The sequence below is a fragment of the Citrus clementina genome, unplaced genomic scaffold, assembly GCF_000493195.1.
Source record: "Citrus clementina cultivar Clemenules unplaced genomic scaffold, Citrus_clementina_v1.0 scaffold_8, whole genome shotgun sequence".
In the NCBI taxonomy this organism is placed as follows: Eukaryota; Viridiplantae; Streptophyta; class Magnoliopsida; order Sapindales; family Rutaceae; genus Citrus; species Citrus x clementina.
The window spans coordinates 16,345,554-16,356,912 of NW_006262022.1; the positions used below are offsets into that span (position 1 = coordinate 16,345,554).

An 11,359-nucleotide genomic window follows, 5' to 3' on the forward strand; every position below is an offset into this window, starting at 1 on the left:
CTCAAGCCTGTCTTACGGCGAGACAGAAGCGATCAGCGTTTCAGACGAAAATTAATTCATGAGTACGACACGAGATAGTAATCAACAACATTTTTATTAATGGCTAACAGAGGGGATAAATTTCATAAACGTTGTTCATTACAATACAAGAAGAAATATATCAAAAAGATGGTGGATCAGTGAGCCGAGCAGCATCGGTTGGCTGGACCTCCTCGGGTGCGGGGGGGGTATCACCAGTTGCGTCCGGGGGGGTGCTCGCCTCGCCAACATCAGCAGGGACTGCACGAGGAGGAGAGTTACCCTCCTCAATCACGATCGGCTCTAACCCCTCGGCATCTTCCTTGGCCGCCTCCTCGTCCATATGTTGAGCAACACCAGCTGCAAGGTCATCCATCTTCAGATCAGGGTGTTGCTTCCCGAGGACGGCCATGATACAATGATAGGAATGCCGAAGTCCCTGGTCGTACTGGTTGTCGGCCTCCCTCTCCAAGTTCTCTACATGAGCTCGGTGGGAATCGCGGAGAGATTCGAGCTGAGCCTCATACATAGCCCTCTGCCCTTGGAGATCCTCCTTAACCTTGGTCAGCTCCTCCTCGAGGGTAATGGCTTTTGCTTGAGCAAGGGACTCTTGCTCTATCAGCTTGAGGTTCTCAACGTTTAGCTCCCCCGCCTTTTTCTCGGCAACGTCAGCTCTGGTCGTCGCCGATTGAATGTCCTCCTTCATCTTCCTGTCGTAACGGCCAACCTTGGCCTTATAGTAGGTGGCCATGCAGCTGAGATGGAAAGCACTGTACTGCATGGCTCCCACCAGCTCGCCCAGGGTACAACCGTCAAAGCCCTCCAGGTCCTTCTTGCTCACGAGTTTAGACAACTCATTGAGATAGGGAACCAAGTGTTCTGGTCGGCTGTCGGGTAAGCGAGACCGAGGCACAACAGGTGGAGAAGAGGAAGCAGGATCAGTGGCCGCTCTACTGGATTCCCCGACTTTAGCAGAGGCAGGAGGGAGAGCCTGCAAGGGAGGAACCTGCTGCACGATGTTCTTTCGCTTCGCAGCGGGAGCATCTTTGTCCTGGTCCCTATCGGTTGTTGGAGGCCGAGAGCGTTTCCTGGTCAGAGCTCCAATCACTGCGTCCTCCATCTTATGGCCAGGAAGTATCAACCGAGACTCGAGGAAGTTGTATGTAGATAGCAGTTCTCGGCTCGAGCAGGAATTGGCCAATACAGCCTCGACCCGTTTAAGCAGACCAGGTCGGAGCGGGAAGTGAACACCCCAGGAAACTACAGCACAAACAGACACTTGGTTAGAGACAAACCAATACAGCAGGAACAATTATGGATACAAGACATCTAAAGCGAGCAGGCAACCTGGGACCGTGAAACGGGGTGGGACGCGACAATCCTTCCCGTCTATTTGTGCAACTTGACCCCAGGGACCCCCAGCAAAAAAGAATTTCCTCTTCCAAGTCCCACCACCACCAGTTGGAAGATCAGTTATGGGTTTCCTGCTCTTGGTACCAGATTGGAAGTAGTACCAGCCGGCATCTTTAGGGCTGCTCTTCAGCTGGTACAGGTGCTTCACCTCATCAACCGTGGGCTCGCTTTGGCAACATCTGTCCCACAATATGAACAGACCAGAGAGCACTCTCCACCCGTTGGGGTTCAGCTGACCAGGAGCCAGATTTAGCCCGTTAAGTATCCGGGCAAAGTAAGGCTGCAAGGGACACCTCAGCCCATACTTAAAGCTCTCCAGATACAGGGTAACGTATCCCCTGGGAGGCCGGCTAGGTGTATCTTTCTTTCCTGGGATCTTAAGAGGTATCTCACCAGGAATACTATACCTAAGTCGGAGGTCATTGAGCTCGTCAAACGTGGTCATACACGACATGTAATCAATGGCATAATCACGCGACAAGGCTCTACCTCCTACTGTACCCCGTTCTTCTGGTCGTGATGCTCCTGATGGGGACGCCTCACCAGAATCATCCCCTTGACCCTCACTCAAGGTGTTCTCCGATCCAGAAGATCCTTCTTCATCGCTACTGTCGCTCGAGGAGGTTGTTTGGGGAGACATCCTCCTAGCGCTAGTACCAACACTAGACCTAATGGGCTCTAAGGGGATCCCGGGATCAAAAGCAAAATCAGCGGGCAGACTAGGCAAAAAACCTAGTTCGTCGTCACCAACCTCAACGACCTTCTCCTTACCCTTCGACATATCCTAAGTTCTAACCAAAACACCACCGCCAACTACAACCTCAAGCAAAGCAGAGAGAAAGGAAATTACCTACAACTAACCAATACCGAAAAAAAAATAGAAGAAATACCTGAAGCAGGGACTCGGTCAGAGAGAGACAGGGATGACAGCTTTGACGCCGAGGTTCATTCGGCGGAGAGACAAGAATGGAGAAAATGACGAGTTCGTGTTTGAAGATTTTGGGTTTCCTTACTGAGAAGCAAACTCTTGGGCTGCCAGCATTTAATGACGCATATTCCGAGAATCCCGTAACCGTCGGTTTGAAATTCAAATGGAGGGGGGGATTTCTGCCACGTCACCTCGTCCGCAATTAAATGCGACATGACTCCTGGCAGCCTTTTCCAAACCCACGCGAGCGAGTACTATCGAGTTTCTACTGCTGGTCCACTACATTACCCAACACCAGAAACTGGGGGACCGGTGTTTGGGAGGGATACTGTTTGGGACAAATGCGTCGAAGGGACCAGGAATGACGAGCAGACATCTGATGGCGGAGTTCTGCGAACCGATGTGTTCCGTTAAAGCCTAGCGCGTGGAAGAACAGGATCAGAAACATCCTGCTCGTCCACGATGTTGTCGTCCGCGAGGCCAATTCCTATAAAAGGCATGAGGCCATTCCAGCTAGAGATCGAGAGGCGAGGAGACCCGGTCGACGGCAGTTGGCAAGACGTGCTCTCCAGCACGAGAATCTAGGCACAACAGCCACGCTTTCCCCAGAACCGCGACGTAACACGCAAGATCTCACAGAGCCATGACAGCCACACTTTCCCCAGAACCGTGGCGTAACACGCAAGGTCTCACAGAGCCGTGGCAGCCACGCTTTCCCCTGAACCGTGGCAGCCACACTTTCCCCTGAACCGTGGCGTAACACGCTAGATCCCATGTTTTGCCCATAACGCAGCAGTTGAAGTCCCATACCGTCTCGAAAAGAGCGGAAGACTGAGATTCAGAGGAAGCCTATAAAAAGGTAGCGAACGAAGGTAAAAGGGTTGGCATTCTTGAGAAAAGGGGAGAAAACCACAAGAAACGCCATAAGACCTGTGGCAAGCTTTTCCCGAACCTTCATATCTGACTTGAGCGTCGGAGGGTTTGCGCCGGGAAAACAACCGGCGTACTCTGACTTATCTGTGTACGCAGGGACCTCCGGAGAAGAAGCCTGGCGAGGAGACCTCCTGGTAGTGACGAAGTTGATCGAGCAGAGATCCTGATCGTAGAACGAGGAGAACCGGAATCTCGCATCAACAAGAAGCATAAACAACTAACTTTAAAATTTTGAATGACTTTTGTTCTGTATTTCTCATTCATGCTGACTTTCGTTATATTTATGTTTGAATCTATATATTCTCTGAGCGCACACTCTGTATCATTCCATTACATTAGTTCATTAAGTGACTTTGGCATGTTTTAAAAGTATTCTCAGGGACAAAAGTAAACAACTAGTAACAGAGAATCTGATAATTACCGTCACTACTAATGATTCCATCATCTATCAGCTTAGGGATTCTGAAACACAAGGCCACTGAGGCAGCTGATGAAGGCCAAACGACACCCCGTCTTAATTTCATCTTTTCTGCTATACGCATAGTCCAACCCATGTACGCATCCGCAATGAAACAATCGATCTTTTCATCTTCTTTTTCGTTGATCTCTTCTATGAGCTCCTCCAGCTTCCCGGGCATAACCTGCAAAATTTTTTTAAGTTTATTCCCCAATTCATTTCTATCTTCCCACGGTTCCATTCCATCTGGGATAGAAACCAAACGGATTTTCTCCTCTAGATTATTCTTTCCTTCCAATGATTTCAAAACCCGCTGGTGATTATACTCTGAGTTCACAAATGTCACTCTGACGCCATGATTGGCCAAACATTGTGAAAACTCAAGTAAAGGAATCACATGGCCTTGTGCTGGTGCAGGTATCACCAAAACATGTGGATTGCTCATTTTTCCGTTCAATTTTTCTGTATGGAAGGGGCAACTCAGGGGACAAATCTTGTGCTTCAATATTCTTCGTATCTGTTTTAATTGTTTTTAGTTATCTATTTCGTTTGTTCTTTTGTTGTTTTCCAATAATTGAACTTCTTTTGGCAGCTTTTTTTGACATTTGTATTAAGTTGGTTTAGCAGGTGAGTCGGTTGCTAATATATCTTTTGATTTTATAAATGAAAAACGAAGTTGTCAATGTTATTATTAAAATCATAAAATATACAAAAGAGTTGCTTGGTGAGCAATATGCTGAGAGGTTGAGAGCTTTTTTTGCTTTTGTTTTTTTTAAAAAAAATTGAAAAATGATGAAGGTTGAAAGAATTGCACGGCACTAAGGAATCAGTTTTGTTTTTTTTTAACAATTTATTACGATTCCAATCTAGAATCATGGCTGAAGCAAATAAAGTGATTGGTATTAATTTATCGTGGTTTGTCTGGAACCATTAACCAATGGAGTAATTAAACTCCTTGTTTAGAAACCTGAGTAAATTCAGAAAGAGTTTATGTAAATCAACCACTCCATTTGCCGCAAGTAAATCCAAAACCTATGAATTATCAGAAAGTATAAATGCAACAATCAATCAAGATGAATTAAAGAAAAAGGATTAGGATTCTCCAAAATCTATTTTAAGAAAACAGCCCTGAATGGCGAGTATTGTTAGAGAAGGTGATAAAAAAAAACAACTTTTTTTTATAAAAAATAAACAACTTAACACTTATTATTTGAGATTCAGATAAAAAATAAATATATCATTTAGATTAGGGAAAATGATCAATGCATCCCAACATTTAGGGAAAGAGACACAAAACACCGTAATATTTTTAAAAAGACAATTAAATCTTTATTTCTTAACATAATCTGTTAATTTTAACAGAAAATATATTTACAACTTATTAACTTTAACTCCCTCTAAGTGGTTTTCATTCTCACAGACGGCATATTTCAATTTATTTCCTACTTTCTTACCAACAAGGGTGTAAAACTCCAACCCGAACTCTGAGGGAAAATCTAACCACAACTCCCTTGTGTACTTGAATATCTCCTTACAATCGATAACAATTCAAGCCTCGAAAATAATAGGTAGCAGAATAATCTAAAAATTTGGCCAAACCATCTATCGTCCTCAATTCATGTGTCCTCCTCGCTCATCACAATTCAATCTTGACTTCTGGGAACTAAATCACAATAAATTATAATGAGTACAAAACTTAGTAAGCAAAGTAGTTTTTATTATACCATATATACATACTTATAGATAATGCAAATGGATGATATGCCATGATCTTTTCAAAATAGTTGAAACAAATTTATAAAAATCTCTTTATGTCATTTCAAACTTTCACATTTTCTTTTCACAAAATACATATCCTACAATGTGGCACCTTGCACTGTGTGTGGCACTTTGCACCATACGTGGCATTTCGCGGCGCGTCGGTCCTCTAGAGATGGCCCCCGCACAGTCTCAAGAGGTGGCCCCACACAACTTTAAGAGGTGGCCCCCAATGCAAAATCTCATAAATCAGAAATTTCATTTGTTAAAATCCACTTTCTCATTCATAGAAAACGTAATGTATTTTCGTGCTTATGCCAATGAAATTTTACACATACATATGCCATGTACATAATCACGCTCAACACATAACAATACATCACATAAACACATGGGCAGAGACATATAAATCCATATTCGTACATATAAAAAATAGGCCTTTCACATGAGTCAAACATATATATTGTTTATTGTGATTCATTTAAAAGTCTAGTTTACTTACCTCTTGGCATCATCATGTAACAAATGCGTATTGATATCATCGACCTAAAAATCATTAATAAAATCCTCATAAGATATATGTTGAAAAAATAGCATATCATGCTATTTTGAGGGCACATTTTGAGTGGGTCCCACTTAACGAAAGTGGAAAATCTTGTGAGGTTCGGATTCTACTCCGTTGATACTTCAAAAGTATAATCTTATTTTCTTAAAATGGTGCTTGGGCGAATGAGAAATTGTGTCTCAAAGTTTACCCTTGAAGTTGAAAATTTGAAAGGAAATGAGACTTATCCCACATGAGAAAAAGAGGCCTAGGAATTAGTGTTTATATATAAACACTTAACCATGCATGAGTAAGAATTAATTTCCTTTTGAATTTTTTATTGTAACAGTTTCACATTTTGAATTCAAAGGATTGGTAACAGCTTCAACAATTATTTCTTAGTTGTTATATAATTCACGTTTTTTTTAATTCAATTTTGAAATCAATTCATTGAATTGATTTGGCTGTTATAACAATTAAATAAAACATATTGAATTCGGAAATTCAATACAAAGCAGCTATTACATCCTCACATGAGTATAAAAAGGCACCTCCTTTTCTCTTTTTAAAAACTCGAAAAAACCGGCACAAAGCACACTTGTTTTTTCCTTCCTCCTTCTTCGTCGTCTGTTTTCTTTGATCGAGTTCGCTGTTGTGGTTCGCCGGAATTTTCAGCCTGTGCTTAGCCAGAAAATCGTGCCCGTTGTATCCTGGGAAACAGTTACCAGCAAACCTAAAGCACTCCAGTAGGTGGTAAATCTGTTTTAAGGATACTGCCCTGTGCAGGCCTCGGGTTCCATTTTATTTTTCTGTTTCGGTTTCCTTTCTCTTCTATTTTGCTCTCTGTTTTCATTTATCGTTTCCAGTAGCTGGTTTTCGTTGTTTACCTACTATATAAATTGTTATCTCACTGTGTTTGTTTTTTTAACAATATAATCAAATCTCAATCATAAACTCTAATGTCCTCAAATATCTTATTTTAAATAGCTCCTAAACACAACCTCAAGTACCCTCAATATTCGGTCCTCAAAACAGAACAACCATGTTCTCCGATTTCTAATAAATTATTCCCTTATTGGAAAAATCTCAAATTTTACAGACCATACGCTAACATATTGAAAATTCATTGATCAAAAGTTCATAAATTAATTCCTTCAAAAACTATTGAAAATAATTTACGTTTCAGACATCATCAATACTGTCAAACAGTTTTCTGTTTTGAACATACTTGCTTTAAAAATACAAACAAATTTATTGTTTTATCATAAAATCATGAAAATTTACAGAATCATACTAAACATATATAAAAATCATTGATCCAATTTTCATAATCTTTGAAGAAGTCTAGCTATGGTAAAAATAATTTCGTAATTTATGATCTTTGCTAAAATAAAAAAATTGCCAGGTTTTCAGACCTGAATTTGAAAAATCGTAATTAATTTAAATCTTATCCGATTAGCTTGAAAAAAATTTCAAAACATTCTATAAGATGTTTAGTTTAACATATCCAAAGCTTAGAATCAAAATCAATTTGTAAAAATTACTATGATTTTCGTAATAATGCATTGTCAACATATTTCGTGTAAAATTTTAGGTTTCTACTTCTGTTGCAAATATCTAATCATGCCTCTCCATAACAAATTAATGAAACCAAGATTAGAATTTACCTCCAATCTTCTTTCAATAATATCCAATTCAAACGACACAACTTAATCTCATGTGTTGCTAATGGTAGAATTAATAAGAAGACTTTCTTGTTCTTCTCTTTTTCTTTTCTTTCCTCTTTTTTCTCTCCATCTCTCTTTTTTTTTTCCTCTCTGTCTTTTTTTTTTCATCTTAGCCGATCTCTCTTTCTCGCTCTCTCTCTTAATGGAAAAGACATCTTATTATTTTTATACTAGGGTAAAAAGATCACTCAAAGATTAAAAAGACTTAAATACCCTTAGGAGAATTGGGGTATTACAAAGAGCATAGATCAATTGGCATGAGGCTATTCTATCTTAACCAAGGCCCTCGGTCTGAGGCTTAGGAATGTAGCTGAGATAAATATTTTTTGGGAGAACTTTACCGCCCTAGTGATCCTACCTACCTCAAATCTAAATTAGTCCGGGCCCAATGTTGTCTTCGGATGCCAAATGGTTTAAACTCCCTTTAACGCACAAGGATACGAGGCCTTCAGGTTGTTTTCCCCCATCCTTTTAAGCTTTGATCATCCATTGCCACCACTTTGATATAAATAAGCTGCTGCACCAGTAGGTTGCAAGCTATGGTTGCTGGTGTAGGGGATGGGGGACTTACAACAGCACGCCGCCTCTGCACCTTCCCCCTACAGATCCATTTCTAGCGGAGTTCCTTCTTGTCAATGTGAACCCTGAATGACCCTGTGGTTCTCATCATTCGTCTAAATGTCTCAAGATCTTTAATTACCTCGTGCCTCAGTAAAGAAGCTAGGCTTGGAAGGATGTCCTTTTGGAAGCTTGCTGCCTCCCTCTCCTTGACTGGCCCTTCCAGGGTCTATTTGGTAACACAGTGCCTCGTGTTTCTTCAAATTTAAGGTTTTTTGGAACCAGAGGCTAGGGCATGTAATCTTCTTCTTTGGTCTCTATCAAATGCAATGTCATGGACTCACAATAATCAAACTATTTAAAGGAAGAATCCACATTATCTTTACCTTTTTTGCCTCTCGAAGCTGCATTAAACTTGCTCATAATATCATCCCACAAGATGAGATTATCTCGTCAAACCAATTAAGGGATCCTTTTTATTGAAGTTTCAGACGAATTGCAAGTGACATCATCTAAATGAATTTGGCGAGCATGAGGGAGATAACGGTAATTATACATTGAAAATATACTTTCTATTAAAATTACTAGAATTTGTTAAGAAATAGGATTTTTTTTTTCAAAACGTTAAGAAGGTTTGTATCCCTTTCTCTAAATGTTAGGGTACGTCTCTCAATCCTTTTCCCTTCAGATTAAGCTATTTAGTTTTATTTAGAATTTAGATTAATTCAAATATATTCAGATTGTAGAGAAAAAAAAATGCCACTTTAAAAAAGTACTAAAGGATGTTTTTTTTTTTTTTGCTATTGAGGAATTCGCCTTTGGACGTACCCATTAAAACCCAAAACCATAACCTGAGCCCTAAGAAGGCCGAACCTTCTTACTGGGACTAGACCTTAACTTTTGTCTAGTTACAACCTTTAAAAGACAATTTCATATTGATACCTTTGCCCATTATTACAACATATATTTTCATATTGGATAGATGACTGTAAATATGGTCACTACAAACTCAAGGCAATGTTGATTTCACTTTCATTCTTACACTTTTGTCAGGTATTAAGAGATTCATGGTTTATGATGATATATCTAGATAGGGATTGGGATACAAATGCTAGATTGAATTTTTGCATAGTTTTTCATCCATAGAAAGACAAATAACCAGAGAGGACTATGCAAATTTTAAAAGATATGCTTTGAGCATGTGTGATGCAATTTCAAGATAAAATCATGGCTTTATACAAAAGGATTGCATTACTCTAATATAAAGGGATGAAGTCTAGGAATGAAAGCTATTAGGTGGTCCAAAATCAATATGGAATATCAAAGAGAAGTAAAAGTCAGCACAAGATGGACAAACAAATTATACAGATAAGTGCCAAGACTCATTGAGTTTTACATAACAAAGTTTTCTGCAAATTTCTCTGTGCGACATACTATAATTTGGCATGGGCAGTTCAGCCTTAATACAAAAATCAGTTCAGATGAGAGTAGATGTGATTTACGAAGAGAAATCGATTCAGATACTTGACAAAAAGTAATATATGTTGTGTAACGGTTGATTTCATAAGTAAAAGTGTTGTGAAGAAATCATATAACTATATAAGAATAAGATTATGAGGATTAGATGTGGTTTTAGTATCTGTATTATTGAATTATGAACCTGAATTGTGGATTGTAGGGAAAATAACTTTGTCAGTTGAAAAAGGAGCTGTAAAACGACACGTCGACAGAAAGTCCTTACTGCTCATACAACATTAATCTGTTGTCACAAAAACAACATAAGTAATGCACGTGATCGGCACGTGATCGGCACGTGTGCCTACTCATTTATGATAAAACTAAACGGTAGCTACAAGTGTCATTTTACATAATAAAAGTTGTTATGGCAATTACTTTTAGCGAGAGATTTCTGTGTTTGTTGAAACAAACCCAGAACTTGAGTTGGCGAGCGGCACCTCTTTCTGGAATCTTCCTAAGTTGTATATAAGGTTTTCTAAGGCTTAATATAAGAGTATTGTTCATGATAACCCTCTGATCAAGTTTGTAATCTGTTAAGCATTAATAAAAACTGTGGCTTCTATTTTTCAAGACGATGTAGGCTTCTAAGCCGAACCTCTATAATCCCTTTGTCTAGTTTCTTTCTTTTTTATCTCTGTTAAATCTCATTTGGTTTGTTTCTGATTTAATTTACAATATATTTTTGACATAACAAGATCAGTGTGTGGTAGTTTCTTGGGGTTTCGAATTGGGGTTAATCAATTCTAAGTTGAACAAATTAGTATCAGAGCTCACATCTCTGAATCTTGTGCTAAGAATGGCAACACAGAAGCTTGATGTAGAGAAGTTCACTGGGGAGAATGATTTTCATCTTTGGAGGTTGAAAATGAGGGCATTGCTAGTACACTTGGGGATTGAAGAGGTTGTGGAGGATGCAAGAAACTCAAAGAAAATCAGCAAGATCAAAGATGAAGACATGCAAGATGCCATGGACAAGGCACATAGCAATATAATCATGAGTCTTGGAGATGGTGTATTGAGAGAAATGGGTGATCAGACGACAGCTGCAAACCTTTGGAAGAAATTGGAGGATTTATACACAAAGAAATCTCTCACAAAGAGATTGAGTACAAAGAAAAGACTTTATACAATCCAAATGGAAGAGTGCAGTTCTTTAACTAATCATATTGATGCCTTCAACAAGATCATTTTAAATCTTAAAGACATTAATATGAAGATTGATGATGAGGATAAAACTATTATGTTATTATCTTCATTACCACCATATTCCAAACACTTTATAGACACTTTTTTATATGGAAGGCAGACCTTGACAATGTTAAAGAGGCTTTGAGTTCAAAGAAAAGCTCTAAGAAATCAAAAACCAAATATGGTGAGGATTAATAGCAAGAGGAAGATCTCATAACCGAGATGGCTGGAAAAGCAAGAAGAAAAGGAGATCAAAGTCCAAGAACAAGGTTTTGAAATGTTTCCAACGCCATAAAGAGGGTCACTTCAAAAGGGAC

At 39.4% G+C, this 11,359-nt stretch overlaps 2 protein-coding genes across 2 annotated transcripts; both read right to left on the minus strand.

The window, feature by feature from the left end:
- Positions 1-160: 160 nt before the first annotated feature.
- LOC112096413 lies at positions 161-2,355 on the minus strand. Its single transcript, XM_024179838.1, has 2 exons — positions 2,322-2,355; positions 161-1,278 (listed from the first exon to the last, which is right to left on the minus strand). The coding sequence occupies exon 2, from the start codon at positions 1,136-1,138 to the stop codon at positions 161-163; it is 978 nt and encodes a 325-aa protein (XP_024035606.1). The 5' UTR covers positions 1,139-1,278; positions 2,322-2,355.
- A 1,332-nt stretch (positions 2,356-3,687) lies between these two features.
- Positions 3,688-4,194, minus strand: LOC112096414 (UDP-glycosyltransferase 83A1-like). The gene has a single exon (XM_024179839.1). It carries the CDS (start codon positions 4,192-4,194, stop codon positions 3,688-3,690), a length of 507 nt encoding a protein of 168 aa, XP_024035607.1.
- Between the last annotated feature and the right edge of the window lie 7,165 nt (positions 4,195-11,359).

Bases quoted from the DNA above. Each gene is read 5' to 3' on its own strand.
- LOC112096413 (XM_024179838.1), bottom strand. From the start codon at position 1,138: ATGGAGGACGCAGTGATTGGAGCTCTGACCAGGAAACGCTCTCGGCCT.
- LOC112096414 (XM_024179839.1), bottom strand. From the start codon at position 4,194: ATGAGCAATCCACATGTTTTGGTGATACCTGCACCAGCACAAGGCCAT.